The sequence below is a fragment of the Siphateles boraxobius genome, unplaced genomic scaffold, assembly GCF_051911475.1.
Source record: "Siphateles boraxobius isolate OS27281-9 unplaced genomic scaffold, OSU_SipBor_1 104, whole genome shotgun sequence".
In the NCBI taxonomy this organism is placed as follows: domain Eukaryota; kingdom Metazoa; phylum Chordata; class Actinopteri; order Cypriniformes; family Leuciscidae; genus Siphateles; species Siphateles boraxobius.
In genome coordinates, this window is record NW_027508705.1 from 1,996,410 (window position 1) to 2,019,590 (window position 23,181).

General features: G+C 42.8%; 1 protein-coding gene across 1 annotated transcript in view; it reads right to left on the reverse strand.

The window, feature by feature from the left end:
* The window catches only part of syndig1 (synapse differentiation inducing 1), a 58,434-nt gene that overhangs the window by 21,302 nt on the left and 13,951 nt on the right, over window positions 1–23,181 (reverse strand). Inside the window, exon 3 of the mRNA XM_077247031.1 lies at window positions 22,244–22,381. Coding sequence (XP_077103146.1) covers window positions 22,244–22,381 — 138 coding nt within the window. The remainder of the gene's footprint in view (window positions 1–22,243; window positions 22,382–23,181) is intronic.

Here is a 23,181-nt window from a genome sequence, read left to right on the forward strand (position 1 = left end):
GTCCAGCCCAAAGACTGAGATGTAATAGAATGTCAGAGTTAAGAATTATTTTGCTTTTCTTCTCCAGGGTTGGACACACACCATCCAGTCTACAAAAAAACACACTGGATTAAATGCAAGATTGGATGGTTATCATCCTGACAGGAACTCAAGCCACTCTCGTGAGCCGCTTCACCAGAGACATCAGAGCCTGTCCACGTCTCAACATGAACATGAGAGACTGAAGATTGGAAAGAAGTCTTCAAGTCATCACAGCCACATTTACTTTCATCTAAAAGTTAAGTCACCTTTATTTATAAAGCGATTTATACAATTCCCTGTCAGTCGGTAACTCTCGTTGTACGTCGTGACCCATCGCATGTCGCAACTCGCCCGCCATGACCTTCTCTGGAGTCGGAAGCATCTGAGGTCGCTTCGAGCCATGTATGTCCCCGGTGTGCTCAACCGTGTGGCCAACAAGCTATCATGAGCTGTGAATGGTGACTCCACCCTCAGGCGGTTCAGCTGATCTGGAGAGAGTCCGGGGAGGCTCAGGTAGACCTGTTTTCTTCCTCAGAGATCTCCCACTGCCAGCTGTTTTACTCCCTGACCGAGGGGTTCGGCTCTGTCGGCTTGCTGCACCCTACTGTGCACCCTTATTACTCCAGAGTGAAAAACCTGTTGAGTCCTCCAACACCCTCGGCCTGGACGTGGCAGAGCGTCCGGCGCCAGGACTTTATCCGCTAAATCCTTGAGAACCGGGTCTAGGCTGGGTCCCATTTTTGTGATCCTACGGGGATCCCATATGTGTATATTTTCTCCACTGCTCCTCCTAACGGAAGCCTGTGTCTTTCCCTTGGGCTAAGTCACCCGGTATTTCATATGCAGTACAACCTTTGGGCTAGTCCATATGTATTTACCACATAACTCTTTGAAGAAGTGGCTTCCGCAGCGTTCCTATTCGTCGGTCACGACGTACGCATCCGTTCCCTCCTTCAGGGAACAAGGGTTACCATATTTAACTGAGACGATTGTTTCAAAGCAGCTTTACAGTGATAAACAGGAAGATAATGATCAATGATACAAACAGAATTCAATTGACCGTTCGCAAAGACCCGCCCCTTTTAGTTACTGTTGCTATGTCCGACAAGCTATGCCGCTCTCACACCAAAACATGTTCTCGCTCAGTGAAAAATACATTGCGGAGGACACTGGCAACGCACTGACAGGCAGGACAGAGCAGGTACTTTTGAAATGAAACAAAATGAAAATAAATTTTCAAAAAACAATAAATACCGTTTTGTGGCTCTTTAATGTGTAGTGACAGATCACTGTAGAGCATCACTTAAAGCTGCTCGTGAACCGATCATCTCTTCCTTCTAGTTCATTTATAGCATCAAATAAACACGAATGAACATAAGAAGGAATGCTGTTTCAATCGCAGAAATACGTCAGTACACACCGCTTTTCAAGTTCAAATCCACCAAAATTAATCTAGTAACTCTCCTGACTGCTTTTTTGGACAAAAATGGCGGATTCGGCAGATGATTGGACAGATTGCCTGTCAATCAAACTCCCTAAGAAGGGTCAATTGGCTGTAAACCAGCTCTAAGACAGTAGTGCCGTTATTCAGCTGAACACAGGTTAATGTTGATTCAGTGCAGTTCAAAAACTGTGTAAAGTTCATCATGAAATGATTATGAAATGACCTGCCAATGGCCGATGGCTTAAGAAAATTTACCGGCCAAGAAACTTTTTTGCAAAAACAGACAGTTATGACCCTAAAATTGAATAAACTGATAAAATGTAAAACAACACTGTCTTCACTGTATAAATTCAACAGATTTTCTCTTTATTCAGTCAAGAGCCATGAGTGATTTTTTCTTTGTCCTTTGTTGTTTGAGAGAGCAGCAGGATATTAGGGTGCTGTCACTTTAAGACCTAAAGCACAAATCCAATATAGCCTACCTATTAGGGCTTTGACCCCGTACTTCGTTATTCGAATAGAATTCGAATATTTAAAAAAATAATGATATTCGAACGAATATTAGGCAGCCTTTAATATTCGAACCTGTTATGGGCATTATTTTGTGTAAATGTGTTTGCTTGTAAACGTTGTTTTCAATTCAGATTCCGAGGCTTTTTCACGCCTGGTGAAGTTGTGAATCACGAGCTCATTAGCAAGGCAATTATTGGTCATCTGCAGAGGTGTCAAGTCCAGGTTCATAAAGTAAAATTCCTCCTCAGTATTTTGTTCCAATCACCTGGATTTGCTAATTAGCACAATTTTTCAGCCAGGAGATAGAACTAATTAGTGAAATCAGCTGGCTGAGTTAATGGGTGGAATAAACATATGGCAGGACTTTTACTTTCTGACCCTTGGAATTGACACCTCTGGTCATCTGGGTTCCTGTGTTAGTGTCCTGGTTAGCGCAGCGCATATTTTGTATATCAAAACAATGGCCGCGCCAACGCCTACAACAACAACTCCTGACGAGGAGTTCGAAATCTACACTCCTGACAATTTGAAGCAACGTGTGGTGCTACTTACATTTTACCAGGTATTCGTTCACTGTTAACATCCTTCTGTGAACGGTAACTTAAGCCCCGGCTTCTTTAATCATTTTGACATCGATGAGCTAACGTTAGACCGCTGAACTTTTAGTCATCATGAAAAGAAACAGAGCGGTGCGTAATGGAGTGCATCAGAGCAGCATCAAGAATATCAAATACATTGCTGAGAATCTCTTATTTGTATCTTAAGTTTATTACCAATAATAATGACAGGTTTGCCAAAAAAAGTGTAGAACTCGGTGACGGTGAGCTCGCGCAAAATACATCTTCAGCACAGGAACTCATTTAAACGCATCTGATTGGCCGATGCGTTCAAGAGACATGTCTGTGATTTGCTACAATGCTCAACGCTGCAAAAGCACTTTGCAAGTCCCTTTAATGCAGAGGTAAAAATATAAATAAAACTGTAATAACCTATGCACTTTTCATGATTAGGTAAGTTAATCGCGGCAGCTGTAATCTTATTCACATTTGTTTTTCTGATTAATTGTTTTGCTCTATGAGAAAGACAAGGTAGCAAAATATTTGGGCTTTACTTAAAACATTCGGGGCTTAAGCGCCCTTAGCCCTAGCGCCGCGGCATTTAATGGTCAAAATATTAATAATTAATATTCTAATATATTTGAATATTAATATTAATAAACAAACAAACTTTGAATATGATTTTTGGGCAAAAGTCAAAGCCCTACTACCTATACTGTACATATGCGTTTTCTTTCTCAGCTGTTTAACCGACTATGTTTACTAGGATACTCGGCGAGACATGCCTTGTATTATTATTTTTAAATAATTTCTATGAATTTGCGCAAGACGACATGAAACAGCTCAATTCAGTATTCACACGCTGTCTGAGACAGCTTTCTGGGCACGAAAATACATCAGCACCTACATCATACAATCGAAATTCTACAATCGACAATCGAAGGGCTAAACACACTTTATTTCTGATTTTATGCATTCAGAATTTACTAAATCCATCACAGAATACTTAATCTAAAAAAAACTGTCACTGACATTATCATGATGCATTGTTTGAAAAGCAAACAGTCCACTAGTGAGCTTTGAGCCCTCATTGGTACACATGAGCCTTGTGGAGATGTTTCCCCTTGGGCTTGCAATACAAACTGAGTTAGCATGATTTTTGTAACACTTACTGCCAGAGCATAAATTTTAGCCCTACAGTCCAAGCAGCAAAGCAGTATGTTGTTGTCTTCAGTTCAGTTATTCATTTGTTTTCCTGGAATCTATTTTAAATGTTCTTAGGCCTCTGGAAATGTCACAGTTCACTGGCACAACCACGTTTACTCAGTGCCTTACAGGCTGTCCATTCTTTTTGATCAGTGAGGCAAATGTTAGTAGTGACAATCTGAGGAAACTAATTCAAAATACACATTAAAAATACAATATCTTTCGAATGTATAATGAATGCATTTACTTGTTAGCTGTATTTCATTATATACGTTATTATAGCATTTGTGGCATAAAGTTAATTACCACAGAAAGGCATTCTAAAAAAAAGTTTTTTAAAATAATGCACTAACATTCGAAGTAAATTGGACCAAATTTCTAGAGGGTTTAAAAGCAAAAATGACATGCTTTTATTTTTGTTAAAGCAATAATATGAAATATTTAGTAAATACTAAAAAAAACAACTATGAACTCCTGGTTATGAGTTACCAATATATTTCTTTTGGCTGGGATTTGTTCCATGTAAACCGGTCCTGTCTGCTTTCCTTCAAATCTATCTATCTATCTATCTATCCATCTATCTATCCATCCATCCATCCATCCATCCATCCATCCATCCATCCATCCATCCATCCATCCATCCATCCATCCATCCATCTACAGTATCCATCTATCTATCTATCTATCTATCTAATATATGTAGCTATCTATCAAGGGCCAGTCAAAATATTGGCAGTGCAAGTTATATCTTTATTGTTGAGCCTTATGTGTAATCTCCAGTCCTCCATCATTTTTCTGAATAAGTCAGGCTGTATTTGAACTTTGATTTGCAAAGTATTCATTTGTTCTTCCTCCCCTGCTGATAATGTGCACAGTCAGTGTGCAAACATGATTATCAGCCTATTGTTCCGTACGGATGAAGGACTGTACTTAGTAGCCTAATTACTGCTTCAATTTAGACATGCATAATTAATTACCATCAAATCAAAGTAAAAACTAATTAACAATAGAGTAATGACACAGAAGATAAAAAGAAAATGAAAAAGAAACTAAATGAGACATGACAATCGCTCACTTTGCCGTATCAGTGATTATATCAAATCTTACTGCACAGCAACAGTATATATATATAAATATATATATCAAGTCTAAATTCATTTTCCAGTTACATTTACTGTAATGTTGTCACATATTCCTAGTAAAAAAAAACATTACATAAAAAAAGAGAAAATAAATACAATTTTATATTGTATTTTTAGATTAATTATGCAATTACAGTAATATTCTATTTATTAAAAAAAAAAAAATCTCATGAAGACAACAATTGAAACAATATATTTTATTTGCGAAAAGCAAAACCACTGCACAAGCTTTAGGGGGTCTGTAAAAACTCAATAGGCCATTTCATTCCAATCATTTCGGGCCAAAAGCAAGCGAGCTAGTGCGTGCCAGGCCAGTTGCATTTAAACATGGTAAAATATTTAAAATATTAAACATGGTAAATACAACCGCTTGAAGAAATCAGACAAGTCATATAGGCTATCACAATCATGTATTTGTTTATTTGTCAGTACGTCTCATCTCTTTATACCGGACTGTCTGATATCCATATCTCCGCATATGTCATAAAATAGACAGAAACAGGCACGACGAATGCTATCTTTCCCTAAATTCCCTAATGGATGCTTTTATCATGTTCGTTTTGCGATCTCGCTAGTTTCCAGTGATTTCTTTCTGATTAGTTTTCTGATAAAACTTCCATTTGTTGTTGAAATAATGGATTTGTGTGACGTTGTTCCAAAAAGGTTTGAAGTGAAGTTATTCTATCATCCATCTTTTGAGGATGCACTGCCTCCCTTGCTGCACAGAACATATTTCCTGCAATAATAATATGTGAGATTCCTGCATAATCATCAACTACAGCACAAATGCATATTGACTTGTGAAGTAGGCTTATGTGAATCTCTGTGGTGATCCGAGCACAGAGCACCCACGGTGTTGCAGACGAAATGAGAACCATTTTGTTGAAGGCATCCACCCATGGTTAAAAAAAAGGTATTTTATTCAAAGCTTATATTCTACAAGGCCCACACTTGCACTCTCTCTCTCTCGCCAAACCATTACATAAGGAGCTTATTGTGTTTGTGTTAGAACATGCTCTAAAAGCAATGAATCATATTATGCACACAAGCTTAGCAAAAACAGATTGTCACATAGTTCAGTTTCAGGACAGAATAGGAACAGCATTCACTGGCCTGCTCAGAATTAATAATTGCTCATGGTTTGAGGTCTAATAAGGACAATACATCTGAAATTATAATTTGATCGTAATATATCTGATGCGACAGTGTTTTCACGCGATGCATACGCGTGTATACTCTATTTAGTCAAGGTTGCAATGCCGACTCAGTGTTACAAAAATGTTAGAACTATCACTTCCGCCACTAAAGATTGCTTTATTAATAATATTCCTGATAAGTTTCATCTCCTCAAAATCCCTGATAGCTTAGAAGAACTCAATATTGCGACAGAAACTTTTGACTCTCTTTTCCAGCACTTTAGACACAGTTGCTCCTTTGCGCAGAAAGAGGATTAAAGAAAAAAGTCCAACGCCATGGTACAACGAGCACACTCAGGCCCTTAATAGAGCAGCCAGAAAAATGGAGCGCAACTGGAAGCTCACCAGAAAACAATAGACATTTTTTGAATTTCGGGGAGAGAGAGCACGATTGCGTACAGAAAAGCCTTAAAAACGGCTAGATCTTCTTATTTTTCGACTCTCTTAGAAGAAAACAAACACAACCCTAGATATTTATTTGACACAGTGTCTTAAGAAGAAATAAAGCTTCTACTTCTGAAGTTTCCAAAGAGCATAGCAGTAATGACTGTAAGAATTTCTTTACTTACAAGATTGATAATATCAGAGAGAAAATGATAACTATTTAACAATCTATTACAGTATCGCATCAGGCAGTGGATTGTAGTCTCCTTGAGGAAAAATTCCATTCATTCGTTGCTATAGGAGAGGAAGAATTGTCTAAACTCGTTAAATCATCTAAATCAACAACATGTATGTTAGACCCTATACAGACTAAGCTACTGAAAGATATGCTTCCAGAGGTCATAGATCCTCTTCTTAATATCATTACTTCATCTTTGTCATTAGGATATGTACCGAAAACTTTTAAGCTGGCTATTATTAAGCCTCTTATTAAAAAAATACAGCTTGATCCTAGAGAATTAGTCAATTACAGGCTGATCTCAAATCTACCCTTTTTGTCAAAGATACTAGAAAAAGCAGTATCCTCACAACTATGTTTCTTTTTTACAAAGAAATGGTATCTGCGAGGATTTCCAGTCAGGATTTAGACCGTACCATAGTACTGAGACTGCTCTCATTAGTTACAAATGATTTGCTCTTATCATCCGACCGTGGTTGTATCTCTCTATTAGTTTTACTTGATCTTAGTGCTGCATTTGATACTATTGACCACAACATTCTTTTAAATAGACTCGATAATTATGGAATTGCATTAGCATGGTTTAAATCATACTTATCTGACCGTTATCAGTTTGTAGCAGTAAATTAAGAAATGTCTTATCGATCACAAGTTCAGTATGGAGTACCACAAGGCTCAGTACTAGGACCGTTGCTGTTCACTCTGTACATGCTACCCTTCGGAGATATCATTAGGAAGCATGGGATTAATTTTCACTGCTATGCCGATAATACTCTTTCGTGCCCTGACGAAACTTGCCAATTCAAGAAATTAACGGAATGCATAGCTGATATAAAAATTTGGATGACTAGTAATTTCCTATTCTCTTAACGCATTATAGTCCTTCACGTCTATTGCGATCTCAAAACTCTGGCCAGTTGATAATCCCTAGAATATCAAAATTGACAGATAGCGGTAGATTGTTTTCCTATTTAGCACCTAAACTCTTCCTAACATTGTCCGTGAAGCAGACACACTCTGTCAGTTTAAATCTAGACTAAAAATACATTTATTTAACCTGGCATACACATAGAAAATTATACATTCCTATTATTCAAATCAGTTAAATGATTATTAGGCTGCATAAATTAGGTCAGCTGGAACCAAGAACACTTCCTATAACACTGATGTACTCGTTACATCATAAGAAGAATCATACACTGTTCGTTCATTGGCCAGGTGAGAACTGCCCCTCGACTGAGCCTGGGTTCTCCCAAGGTTTTTTTCTTCAATCTGCCACATGATGGAGTTTTGATTCCTTGCCTCTGTCGCCTTTTTCGCCATTGGCTTGGCTTGGCTTGCTTAGTTGGGGACATTAAATTTAACATTTAATTTAATATTCAACAATAATATTGATTTGCCTGCATTAACACTATTATACAAGAACTGAACTGAGCTGGATGATGACATCACAGTTTACTCCAGACCGGCTATATATATGTATATATAAACTAAATTAGTAACTTTTTTAAAACAAAAATGAAACATCACTGTACTTACTTAAGCTGTGACTGTGACGCTATTTTCTTCTGGAAACAAACTTTTTTGCATTATTTTCCTGTTTTCTCTGTAAAGCTGTTTTGAAACAATCTGTGTTGTAAAAAGCACTATATAAATAAATGTGACTTGACTTGCATGAGAGGCGCTGGTGGTAAATATGAAAATATGTAAGGATCATAATGGCTACTACAAATTCATAACCGTAACAATTCAATTTATTTTTTATTTACTAAATATTATCATTTAAATGTTAACCCTTTCATAAACACAGTCTCTCAGAAATCGTACTACATGTTATTGTTTGCCTTGTCATAAGGCCCAAATTAATGTGATAAGATGTGTGATTTAATTCTTTATACATTAAAATCTTATCCCAAAATAAAATCATTTTAAAATTCAGAATTAATTACTTGCTTTGAAGAAAAACATGGAGGCAATCACTGGGTAACTTAAATAGAAAATATAACAATGCATCCCCCAATTACAGATGCAATTAGTAAGCAGTGATATAAAACCACAAACCTACTCAAAACAATTATAATTTGTGCATAGTTTGAAAGCATGATCCTTGAGGGTGTCACGGTGTGGCGCAGGCAGAAGGAGATGAGGAGTCCAAAGTAAACTCTTACAATATAAAGGTACATAGCAGATGGGCAGAAGACTCACACACACTACAACGGAGAACGGACCAAGTCTGACTGAACAGAAGGGAACAAAATACAAACACAGATAAACATAGATTGACAGAACACTGGTGAAATAGATGATATAATTTCCGCGATCACGGAATCGCGGAATTGGCCAATTAACGCGGAATCTAGTGTAACGCGGAATTTCGAGGAATTTTACATATTTTGAATGAAATTCTGTTTTTGTGTGGGAGAAGAATGTATGTCTGGCGAAAATGTAGACCGGGGGAAGAAAATCTGGGCGACACAACCCCTCCCGTCATTTCAGCTCCAACGACGGCATCAAAACAATGAATGCATGGCGAAGAGAGGCCAATCTACTTCGCGTGAAACTAAAACAAGCCAATACACATTGGCGTGCAATCATTTGCAACAATTGTGCAGCCTCACAGCGCGGGTATTTAACAAGCAGCTGGTGCGATTGCACACTATTTTTTTGCTGAGGAGCCAAGCCTGAGAAAGCTGGCCGCCCCGGCGGGTGACAGCAGATGTGGCGACGGGACCTACGTCTCCGTTTCCTCCCTCAGGGAACGAGGGTTACCATATGTAACCGAGACGTTCCCTATCGGTCAGTCACTACAACGTAGGTCATGACTGACCAATAGGAATCCCTACCAAAGCGCCACAGCTGCTGCACCCCATCCAGAGCCCCTGTGCAAGCCTCTACACCTTCTTGCCTGGAAGGACGATAGGAGGAGGCTTACACAGAGTGAGTCTGACACTGTTGTTCCGTGATAACCCATACAGTGAGATATTGGATAACACTGGCAAAGCGTGCCCTTTCTGTTTAGGAAGGAACGCGGCGGAAGCCACTTCTTCAAAGAGTTATTTGGAAATACATATGGACTAGCCCGAAGGCTGTACTGCATATGAAATAATGGATGACTTAGCCCAAGGGAAAGACACGGGCTTCCGATAGGAGCAGCCGTGGAAATATACACATATGGGATCCCGTAGGGTCACACATATGGAACCCAGCCCAGATCCGGTTCTCAAGGATTCAGCGGATAAGGGCCTGGCGCCGGACGCTCCGCCAAGTCCGGGCCGAGGGGTTTGGAGGACTCGACAGGTTTTACTCTGGAGCAATAAGGGTGCACAGAAGGGTGCAGCAAGCCGACAGAGCCAGGCCTCTCAGTGCTTCTACCCGTCTAGGGTGAGAACATGGGAGGAGACCTGCTCTACAGTATCTATCGAACGTGTTAGGTGTCGCCCAGCCCGCAGCTCTACAGATATCTGTTAGCGAGGAGCCACGTGCCAGCGCCCAGGAGGATGCAACGCCTCTCGTGGAGTGTGCATGCAACCTGAGCGGGCAGGGCACGCCTTGAGCTTGGCAAGCCAAGGCGATGGCATCCACTATCCAGTGGGCCATCCTCTGCTTGGAGAAAGCCTTTCCCTTTAGCTGGCCTCCGTAACAGACAAAGAGCTGGTCTGAGGTAATGACGCTTTGAGTTCTGTCCACGTACATACGCAGAGCGCGAACGGGACAGAGCAAAGCCAGGGCTGGGTCTGCCTCCTCCAAAGGCAGCGCTTGCAGGTTCACTACCTGGTCTTTGAAGGGAGTGGTAGGAACCTTGGGCACATAGCCAGGCCGGGGTCTTAGTACCACGTGGCTGTCACCCGGCCCGAACTCTAGGCACGATTCGTCGACCGAAAATGCGTGCAGGTCTCCTACCCTCTTGACAGAGGCCAGTGCAACCAGCAGCAAAGTCTTCATGGAAAGAAGCTTTAAGTCTACTGACTGCAGAGGCTCAAAGGGAACATCCTGAAGTGCTCGAAGCACCAGGGAAAGATCCCAAGAGGGTATGGAGGGGGGTCGAGGAGGATTTAATCGTCTCGCCCCCCTAAGAAACCTGACGACCAGGTCGTGCTTTCCAACAGTTTTGCCATCTATGTGGTCATGATAAGCTGAAATAGCGGCAGCATGTACTTTGAGGGTGGAGGGAGACAGTCTACGCTCCAAACCCTGCTGCAAGAAGAAAAGCACAGACCCTATCGAACATCTTCGGGGGTCTTCTCGGCGAGAAGAACACCACTAGACGAACAGGTTCCACTTCAGGGCGTAAACACGTCTCGTGGACGTGTCTCGTGGACTGAAGTGATGGTGTTAAGTACCTCAGGGGGTAAGTCACCTCAAACCTCCGCGTCCCTTCTAGGGACCAGACATGGAGTTTCCAGAGGTCTGGACGCGGGTGCCATACGGTGCCCCGTCTCTGAGTCAGAAGGTCCTTCCTCAGAGGAATGGGCCAGGGAGGGACTGTCACGAGGAGTATGAGTTCTGGGAACCAAGCTGGGTGGGCCAATAGGGAGCCACCAGAAGGAGCTGCTCCTCGTCCTCCCTGACTTTGCACAGTGTCTGCGCAAGTAGGCTCACTGGGGGAAACGCATATTTGCGAAGGCCCCGGGGCCAGCTGTGAGCCAGTGCGTCCGTGCCGAGTGTTCCCTCTGTCAGGGAGTAAAACAGCTGGCAGTGGGAGGTCTCTGAGGAGGCAAACAGGTCTACCTGAGCCTCCCCGAACTCTCTCCAGATCAGCTGAACCGCCTGGGGGTGGAGTCGCCATTCTCCCGGAAGCAAAGCTCGTGATAGCTCGTCGGCCACACGTTTGAGCAAGCCGGGGACATACATGGCTCGAAGCGACCTCAGATGCTTCTGACTCCAGAGGAGGAGATGGCGGGCGAGTTGCGACATGCGACGGGAGAGTAGACCACCTTGTCGGTTGATGTACGCAACGGTCGCAGGTTTGTCCGTACGGACCAGCACGTCCCTGCCCTGTAGCAGCCTTTTCAAGCGGCTCAGAGCGAGATGTACTGCTAGCAACTCGAGGCAATTGATGTGCCAATGCAGCTGGGGGTCCATCCACACCCCTGACACTGCATGCCCGTTGTACGTGGCACCCCAGCCGGTGGCAGAGGCATCTGTGAATACCACAGCATGCCTGGACACCTGTTCCAAGGGGACTCCTGCCCGCAGGAACAAGGGGTCCGACCACGGGCTGAAGGTCTGGCGGCACACCGGTGTGATAGCCACCCGGTGAGTGCCGTGATGCCACGCCCATCTCGTGACTCAGCCGTGAAGGCAGTGCTGAAGCGGTCTCATATGAAGCAGGCCGAGCGGGGTTACCACTGCTGCTGCTGCCATATGCCCCAGGAGCCTCTGAAAGAATTTCAGTGGGACCGCTGTCCTGCCTTTGAACGTGTTTAAGCAGTTCAGCACCGTCTGAGCACGCTGCTCTTTTAGGCGCGCTGTCTGGGCGACCGAATCCAACTCCATACCGAGATAAGAGATCCTCTGCACAGGGGAGAGTTTGCTCTTTTCCCAGTTGACCTGAAGACCCAACTGGCTGAGATGCCTGAGCACTAGGTCCCTGTGTTCGCATAGCTGATCTCGCGAGTGTGCTAGTATGAGCCAGTCGTCGAGATAGTTGAGGATGCGAACGCCCTGTTCTCTCATGGGAACAAGGGCCCCCTCCATGACTTTCGTGAAGACACGGGCGGACAGGGACAGCCCGAAGGGTAGGACCTTGTACTGATATGCTCGACCCTCGAACGCAAAGCGCAGGAATGGCCTGTGTCGAGGAAGAATCGAGACATGAAAGTACCCGTCCTTCAGGTCGATCGCTGCAAAACAATCTTGGGGACGGATGCATTCGAAAATGTGTCTCTGCGTGAGCATTTTGAACAGTAGCTTGTGGAGGCTCCGATTTAAAACTCGCAGATCCAAGATCGGTCGTAACCCATCACCTTTCTTGGGTACAATGAAGTAGGGACTGTAGTGCCCTGACCTCATATCGGCTGGAGGGACCGGCTCTATCGCATCCTTCGCCAGTAGGACTGCGATCTCCGCACGCAAGACATGGGCATCGGCTGCCCTCACTGTAGTGGAGTGGATGGCCCGAAACTTGGGGGGACGCCGGGCGAACTGAATCGCATAGCCGAGCCTGATGGTTCGAATGACCCAGCGAGACGGACTGGGGAGCGCTAACCAGGCTCGCAGAGACCGTACAAGCGGGACCCAAGGGACCGTAGGCGTACCCGGAGTGGGGCAGCGAGGTGGAACACAGGGACGTGGCTCGGGAGTCTCTCTCTGGGAGGCGGCCCGTAGAGGGGTCTGAGTGTGCTGTGCAGCACTTACCTGTTTCCACCGGGCAGGAGGTGCGGGAGGCAGCTTGGTGGCGTTCTCGGACCGTACACAGCTGCCGGCTGGCGAAAGATGAGCCGGATGAGAGTGGTGAGGATTCCAACCCCCCACTGCTCTCCGGGTCTTCTTCGGACCCAGAGATGATAGAAACTGCTCTTTTATTGAAAATTTGGGTACCGCTGGTTTTAAGGCCAGCGGCGGAACACAAACAAAATGAAACAAAGGATTTACCACCCGGCCCTCTTCCGGGGGAGGGAGCGATGCAGTCATCGTCTCCTGGAGAGCAGTCCCTTCCATCTCTGGGTCGCCCGTCCTAGGGCCGCTTACCCTTGGCTTTGCCGCCTCTCTTGGCGGGGGCCTGGACGGGCGGGGCGCCCTGCCTGCGACTGGCTCCACGGCGCCGTTTAGATGGAGGCAGCTGCTGCGGCGCGGGAGCAGGGGCAGACGTAGGAGGACGCCCACGGCGACGAGCAGACCGAGGAGTCGCGGGCGGTGGGGTGGAGGCAGCAGCTGACCGTTGTGGCAGGATGTGTCTGATGGCCTCAGTCTGCTTCTGTACAGCCGAGAACTGCTGGGCGAAGTTCTCGACCGCGTCGCCGAAGAGGCCGGTCTGGGACACGGGGGAGTTAAGGAACCTGACCTTGTCGGTCTCCCGCATGTCAGCCAGACACAGCCAGAGATGGCGTTCCTGGACCACTAGTGTGGACATCGCACAACCCACTGAACGCGCAGTGACCTTCGTCGCACGAAGCGCGAGGTCAGTGGCGGCACGAAGTTCTTGGAGATCTTGTGGATCATGACCACCCTCGTGCAGGTCCTTCAGTGCCTTGGCCTGATGAACCTGCAACAACGCCATAGCGTGCTTGTCGGTCAGGTCCGACAAGATCTTACAGACCCGGGAAGCAAGACACGGTTCTCCACGCCAAGTGGAGTTAGGGCACAGTTGCATAGCAACGGCCCGTTCCACTGGCGAGATACGCGTGTATCCCTTAGCTGCCCCGCCAACAAGGGTGGTGAGGGAGGAGCCACCGAGACGGTTTCTGGCAGTAAAAGGTGCCGTCCACGTCCCTGTGAGCTCCTCATGCACCTCCGGGAAGTAAGGCACTGGGGTGGGTTGCTGAGAACCAGCGCGCCACCCCGAGATACCAATCGTCCAACCTCGAGGGCTCGGGACACGGTGGAGGGTTCCACACGAGCCCGATCCTGTTGGCGGCCCGGGAAAGCATGGCCATCATCTCCGGGTCCGACTCGGGCACTGCTGGCACACCCGAAGGAGGCAGCGGCTCAGAGCCGTCGTCCGCGGAGAGGTCTGACCCACCCTCCGATGCAGCGATCGACATCTGGTTGTCGCAGGGAGCGCCAAACGAAACGACCGGTACACATCTCGAGGATGGTCCAGAACGTTCCGTTGGCAGCTCAACTGGTTGCGGAGCATGAGAGGAGTGAGGGTTCCTAGGGGGTTGGTTCCCCGAAGGAAGCGCGCTCACTGTAATCCTCAGGTCTCCAGTGTCACTGCCCGAAGCAACATGACTCATCCACGAACGCTGCCTGTGCGTGTTCGAGGCCAAGACACACGAGGCAGCGATCGTGACCATCCTGCGACCCCAGGTAACGACCGCATCCAGAAACACACAGATAGAACGTCATCTTGAAAAAGACGTGAACTATCTGTGTAAGCTCTTTTAGGAACTACTCTCACTGGTGCTGAAACACACAGGGGAACAGTCACAGCGATCAGAGATGGGAATGTGCACCCGTCTGTGCGCTGAATCTCTCTCGTTGGAGGTCTTACCAGCCGTTATAACAGCTTTTGAGCGCTCTAAGGCGCACCTTACCAGCTGTTACAACAGCTTTTGAGCGCTCAAAGCGCACCTCACCAGCTGTTAAAACAGCTCTTTTTTTTTGCTCAGTTTTAAACAACAAAAAAAAAGAGAAAGAGAGAGAGAGAGCCTGCTCGCGCTGTCGTGCTGTCACGCCCGCACCAGGAAGGAGAGGTTCAGAAAGGCTCGTAGTTGGTTTCACTTTCAAGTGAAGCAGAGGCATCGAAGTGTTTGGCTCCGAAGCAAAAAGCTAGTGTGCAATCGCACCAGCTGCTTGTTAAATACCCACGCTGCGAGGCTGCACAGCTGTTGCAAATGATTGCACGCCAATGTGTATTGGCTTGTTTTAGTTTCACGCGAAGTAGATTGGCCTCTCTAGCGAGATTCCTATTGGTCAGTCATGACCTACGTTGTAGTGACTGACCGATAGGGAACTCGACGCTAAGCCCTCAATACCGAGCCGAGCAGTTCGCACGAGCCAAGCAATTCGCACGTGACTTTTATGAAGTGTTTCCCACACATAATTTGTGCCGAAGAATCAACACCGGCCGCCACATATTGGATTTCGTTCATTTTTTTAACGCTTTCAGTTGCATTTCCTTTCCCTGCTCATCCTCCGTCTCTGTGTCATTTACGCGTCTCTCTCTATCTCTCTCTCTCTCTCTCTCACACACACACACACACACACACACGCACACACACACACGCACACACCACCACCATTCCCCTCCGTGCACACCGCGTCTGTCTATGAGGCGCCGGACTGGACAAAAGCAAAGCGTTTTATTTGTGTACATTTTAATCATTAACATTAAAAGCACACTCTTTTTACGACTAAAATAACAGTAAAGGGTGAAAAAAACTGAATTCCCCAAAATTAAAACAGGAAAAACGGAATTTGCAAAAATCAAAACGGAAAAAACTGAATTTGGGAAAAAATAAAACGGATTTTATAGGGCCCTAAAATAGTTGATACAGATGAACTGATAATGATGGCACGTGACATGAAGACAGGCAGACAAGTCCAATGAAACCAAACTAATCAGAATACAACTGTGAAAATACTCCCCCCTCCCAGTAGGCGCGTCCTCACGCCGTAGATAGACCAACTGCGGAGGAAGGGAGGGGACTCAGGAGTAGAACGAAGAGCAGTTGAGGGTAGAAAGAAGCTAAGAGGGACCAGGGTGGAGCAGACGATGCAGGTGGCCAGGGCGAAGCCGGAGATTCGACGAGCCTAGGTGATACTGAGGATCCGGCGGGACATGGCGGCGCCGCCATGAACCTCATTGGTTCTTGAGAACCTCAAACGTGCTGCGTAACACAAGATGATCCTCACTGGTTCTTGAGAAGCTCAAACGTGCTGCATAACACGAGAATAAACCTCATTGGTTCTTGTGAAGTTCAAACGTGCTCTGTAACACGAGAATGAACCTCATTGTTCCTTGCTGAAGCTCAGACGTCCTTCATAAAACGAGAATGAACGTCAGTGGTTCTCGCACGTCAAGCGAACATGCTTGTAATAACCTAGAATACCGTCTAACACTTGATGGCTGCTCTGTTAAGTCTTCGCCGTCAGTTAGGAACCTGGGTGTGCTCTTTGATACCAATCTTTCATTTGAAAGTCATGTGTCTAGTGTCTGTAAAACCGCATTTTTCCATCTTAAAAATATATCTAAATTACGTCATATGCTCTCATTGACAAATGCGGAACAACTAGTTCATGCGTTCATGACATCAAGGCTAGATTATTGTAATGCTCTACTGGGTGGTTGCCCTGCACGCTTAATAAACAAACTACAGCTAGTCCAAAACGCAGCCGCTAGAGTTCTTACCAGAACCAGGAAGTACGACCATATTAGCCCGGTTCTGTCAACACTGCATTGGCTCCCTATTAAACATCGTATAAATTTTAAAATATTGCTGATTACTTACAATGCACTAAATGGTTTAGCTCCGCAGTACTTGAGCGAGCTCTTAACGCATTATAGTCCTTCACGTCTATTGCGATCTCAAAACTCCGGCCAGTTGATAATACCTAGAATATCTAAATCGACTGCTGGCGGTAGATCCTTTTCCTATTTAGCACCAAAACTTTGGAACAATCTTCCTAACATTGTCCGGGAAGCAGACACAGTCTGTCAGTTCAAAGCTAGACTAAAAACACATCTCTTTGACCTAGCATTCACATAACACTCTATAGACTTCTATAATTTAATATTAGGCTGCTTAGATTAGGTCAGCCGGAACTGGGAACACTTCCTTCAAATCCTGATGTACTCGTTACATCATAAGAAGAATGGCATCTACGCTAATTTTAGTGTCTTTGTTTATCCCGAGGTTTTCCCGCAGCCTGCCGGATCCAGGCCGTTTCCAGATCTGACGAAGGACTTTCGCCTGGACCCGATGACAATGCAGTGCTGAAGTGCCAACTAGCCTCTCCCTATGGAGGATCCCTATACCACTCTACAGATAAAGAGTTGTGGAATTTTTCGGTTCGCGTACCTACCCGAAGTGATAAAATAAAATAAAAATTCTGCATCAAAATTTATAGACAAGTAGTTTGTTTAGGCATGGTTTGTAAGGAATTATAAACCTGCGCACATATATTCAAACGCACATAACTATAGAATCAATTCTTAATGCGCATGTGAACGCCATCAGCGTCTATCACAGGTTCACGTTTAAAGTCTGTTTAGAGAGAACGGTGTCGTCTTAGCGGCCCCTAATTTAATAACAAACTATCATTTAGATGGAAGTGAATCAATCAAAACTAACTTTAGCTGGAAAAAACATTTTTCAAGAGCCACTATAAAACCAAACCAATCTCTGTTACCTTAAATTATATCTTTATCTCTGTAAAGCTGCTTTGAAACAATCTACATTGTTAAAAGCGCTATATAAATGAGGATGACTTGACTTGACTTGACTTGAGCTTCCATTTATTTATTAACAAAGTTTGGGAGAAGCACGGTCAGATAATTAACCTAATCATCATGGGAGGAGCTCATGCAGTCAACTCAATTAGCATCAGGTCGTATATATACAGCAGATTTACTGGTGTTCTATGACAGTTTTCCAACATCCCTCCACCACCCCATCTCCTCACTTACTAGTCCTATCCCAACCTGGGTACTCTGGGTTCGGGCCAAATTCCCCTCGGACGCCAAATACGCATATCCGTTACTCTATTTAATTATATGCAAGAGTAAACTAGTGAAATGTTAAAAAGCCTAAATACAATCTGTTGATCATATAAAGCGATTGAGTCTCTCGAGAAAATTTGAACTAAACCGCTCAATTCATATGGATTAGTTTTATGATCTCTTTATGAACTTTTGGCAACATTGGACATTGTACCATACAAAGTGTATTAATCACTAAATTTTGGTAGTGTTTGCACCTGATTTTCATAATTAAGTGAATTGAGAGCTAAAAAATTGCAGACAGCACATGAAAATAAAAGGATGCTATCAGTGGTCATAATTCATTCTTAGTTAATAAGACTTGTAGTTCCTTCAAATGCTTTAGATATCTGATTATATCTCTATGCAATTATATCAGCAGACAGCAATAACCTTATAAAAATGATGCTGCTGAAAGAGAATAGAAAAAAGAGCTGTTCAAAGAGGCTGCTTTGGCCTCCCTCAAGGCACATCACGCCTGGTTCATTCACACAGAATGTCCCACTGGCGGATGACTTTCATATCGGCCATCCATTAGCTTCTCGCCAAACTCACTGAGAAGATGAAAGGTCCTGGAGCAACACTAGATGTATAATACATGACCATTCAAACTATTACACTGAGCCTGTAACACACACACACACACACACACACACACACACACACACACACACACAATTCTGAATTCAAATGAATGATGTTACATTTTTATTGCTGTAAAAATTGCAATTTAAACATTTTCTTTAAGTACAGCTGAAGTCTATAGCAGAGAGAGAAAAAATCATAAAGGCAAGGCCAGGACTAGTTGCCACACAAGATGCATATCTATAAGGTTGATGCAAAAATTAAACTATTATTAGGAACGGTAAATAATTTTAATGTTTTTGTGAACTCCAATATAATATTTTTGTCATTTCAGTGGAAAAAAAACTACATGATGCAGGTAGGTTTTAACAGAAAGCTTTTTCAGATTTGTTAGGTCAGGCTAAGCTGTCACATTGTATACGTTGACATTTTATACAATTTATTAATTACATTATTCATTGGCGTTAACTGCTTTGATATTTTCTTACATTTTCTTTGCAAGTTTTTAAAAAAAAAATTTATTTATCTCTTCAATAAATGATTCAATGACAAATACATTTTTTAACAGTTACTTGTTGCCACTTACTGGTGTAACAATGTAATTAATACAATCTTTATTTGAAGCGTCAAGTTACTTTCAATAGATGATTTGAGTATGAAGGTAGCTCCAAAATGATTTACTTATTATTAGATATCTGTAGATATCAATGTTTATATCTGAACTATAAACTCTTATCCAGTACTTCTGTGATCATTTGAATTATTATTGTAAGACAAAAATAATGTCACTGTGTGGTTGAAACAGAATACTTGAATGTGTCTAACATGTACTCTACTAACAACCTACTCTGTATAGCATCTTTTAACAAAGATATTTATATATTTATTCAGCTATTTCTACTTAGTGCACAATCACATTTGACAACATTTTGTTGTGATATTTTTACATGACAAAACATTCCAAAATAATGTGAATCTGTTGACATGGATTGTAGAAGGATTGCAGTGAATTGATAATGGTGTAGGCTTAGATTTTAAGAACTAGGCTGAGAAATGATTTCTATTTTTTCAGGCAGAGAATTAGAGAGCTGTGGGTGTTGAGTCGTGATGTATCGCATGAAAGAGAAAAACAGAGCAAAAGACAGAGAGATGGGGCCATAAACTGCTTTTAAAGTCAGCATTAGATGTGAACATTGAAAGTTAAAACACATAATGACCCTTGCAAAACCCATCAAACACATGTTCAGGACATATTTCAGTCCAAAATTAATATAAATTATTTTTTTCTTTAAGAAAATGAGGTCTGTTTGAGGAACATTAAAGTGCCTTTATTATGCTTTTCAGATATTACCTTTCTTGAAGTCTGTAATATACATGTTTGTGAATGTAAAAGGTCTGCAGTTTTAAAGATCAAAGTGCATGCAGATAAATCCCTTGTTGTCCCTTGTCTTGTGTTAAAGGACTTTTAAATTGAATTTGTTTTGTTCCTATTGTTGCAGTGTGGTGGAAGTGTTTCTGTCCTCACTTCCTGTGTTTAGCACCAACCCTGGTTAGTTTCCATGACAATTAATCAACTTCACCTGTCCTGTGTTAGCCCCTTGTTGTCTTGTGCCTTTAAACCCCAGTGTTTTCCCATGTTCTTGGTCTGGTGTTCTTCTCTCTGTTCTGTTTTTGCCTGCCTTTCACAGTCTTGATTTAATCTGTTTGGCCTTTGTTTAAATTAATTTATTAATAAACCAGTAATAATGCACTTGGATCCTACTCTTTTTTTTAATCTCTGGAGCACCCAGTGTTACACCTAAATAGGTTTGTAACAAACTTGCATATTGCCATTATATGGTCCTCATTGGCTGCCTGTGAACAATGTGAACAACAACTTTGACCCTCAAACACTGCAGTTATAACTGAAGCCTGGAAGAGTTTTCGTGTTGTTGACATGTCGAGAGGTAGCCATTTTATGCTGTGAAAACAAATCCACTATGCGTGCATTTAAAAAAGATGAGGCTGGAATTGATACGGTAAAACCGATGCCATTGTTACTGTTCGTTTCACTGTGTATCAAGTGCTGAGGAAGATCCGGAGCTGAAATTAATTTATGGTAATGGGCATTTCATTTCTGACACACACTGGAAGCAGTAGACCAATCACAGAAGACAATCAAGAGCAGAGTAGGCTTGTGGAAAGGAAGGGTTTAGAAAGACTAAATACTTGATCGAACTGTTCCAGACATAATGATTAAGTGATGCTGCAATGTATATTATGAGAAAATGTAAGTGACCTTGGATGCATGTAAACCTATTGTAGGGGTAAAATAAACAGGGCACTTTAAGATATTTTAACATTGTGACATTATTTTTGTGGGAAGAAAATGCAAAAACTTAAATTTCTCTTTCTTTTTTCCTTTTCATTTTGGGGTGAAATGTTTTTCATCCACAAACAAAGGGAGATGAACACTACACATCCATAATTTTCCTGTTTTGAATGAATGCTTTGAAATAAGCGTTTAATAAGAAGGGGGGGGGGGGGGGGCGTGAAAATACTGCAATTACCACTTCTCAGTACGTTTCTCTCTAGAGGCGAATGACCTCTCCCTCTCTCAGCACACTTTCTGTAAGCAATCTCTCTCCTCTCAAGAGCATTGCGGTAAGCTATAAATACATCTGACACTGCAGCATACTATATTCACCTTTATGAAACAATGTGGCAAACCTGGGGAATTCTCCATCTTCTGCCCTGCAGCATACATCAGACTACATAAATGGATATTTGTTTTCAAATGTTCAAAGTGTAACACACAACGACTGGCTTTACCCTGCAGTGTTCGCTGTGAGTTTTGGAAATGTACTGTTTAGCTGCTAGACAGAGTTCCCTTAAGTCTTTGTTTCCAAAGCACAGGAGCATTCAGCATATGGGACAAGTATGTTGAACGTATCAATAAAACTCTAATCTGAAGGATTGATAATAATTATGAAATTATTATTATCATTGTTATATAAATTCATTGCAATAAAAAAAAATTAAGGACATCAGATGCAACTCTGTTTTGAGTGTGAACTGCATTCTCACAGGAAAAAAAGTAGACAAAAAGCAATATTACCTGGCTTACAACTTCTCCAAAAAAGTTAAAACGACTGAAAAGACCTGTTCACACCAAGAAGGATAACTAAAAAGATAACTATAACAAAATGACTCTATTAGCATCCACACACCTGTTTATTCTAAGCACACACTGCAGTTTTGTTATCTGCCGCTTTAAATGCTCAAGCTCATTAAGGTCAGGTGGATTCTGATTGGCTGTCAATTTTTCATTGTTCATCAGCAGGAAAAAAATTTGTTCAAAAAAAGGGCTTTCACCAATGTCGTTTCTCTGTTACAGTTGTGGTGTGGACTATTCTTTTAAATTTAGAAAGATTTTTAGATCTAGATCTTTATAGCTATCCTTGGTGTGAACGGGCCTTAATTCAAATCCTCTTGTTGCTTTTGGAGCCTTTATTTTAAGAGTGAATAGATGGGATTTTTATTATTATTAAGAAATGTAACAAATCCTTGGCATTTATGTTGGCATATTGGTTATTTGTTGAGAACTTCTCACCTCATGAGACAGGTAGAAAGCTGCAATTCCCAGGGGCCAGAAACAGCAGAGCATGGAGAAAACACTGAGGCCCAGGTGGTCCCTCGGAGGCATCAGGAGGAAATTGTCTTCACTCTCTGAGTCACTTGAGTACTCACTCTGCAGAAAACACACAAAACACTGAATGAATCAGATGACAGAGAGGCTTTTCATCAAACTCTCTCCATTTCATGTCTCTGTCCCTTTCAGGGAAAAATAAGACCAAAAATGTGGAGTAATAATGCTAACAAGGCTATAAGAGGTACCTGGTCTTTTTGTACACTGTTCAACGGTACATTATCCTAAATAAAAAGTGGCTTATTTTTTAAATACTCAATAAAACAGAGGTTCAGTGAACGGATTCATGAAAAACTCTTACAAATAAAATTCTTCATGACTGCTGCTTCTAATTTTGTATTTTCAAAAACATTTCTAAAGAATTGTTCTAAAGATAGGCTAAAACTTGAATTCCTGAAAAGAATTAGGCCTGGGTATTGTAACAAATTTCACGATTTGATTTCGGATCACAAGCTTGTGATTCAATTAAATTCTGATCTTGATTCAATTTTATTCAATATCGATTTGGATATATACAGTAGGCTACATTTAAAATTTTCTCAAAAAAAGGGACACGTACTGGACACCGCAACGCTAAGGCCTTGTCTCAAGGCAGGGCTTGCAAGTTCACCACTTGATCCCTAAAAGGGGAAGTGGGAACTTTAGGCACGTAGGGTGAGGGTCCAACAGGATTTTCGTTCGCCAACATGTTTTGGGAGATAGCCGACAAATGCCCAAAATCATAGGCAAATCGGTGCTCGTTCATGTGAGTGACAATCAGACAGTGTGAATTATCAAAGACGTGATCTGAGTCGGCGCCCGTGACATAACCCTATCTGGCATGCTAAATATCTGGAAATAAA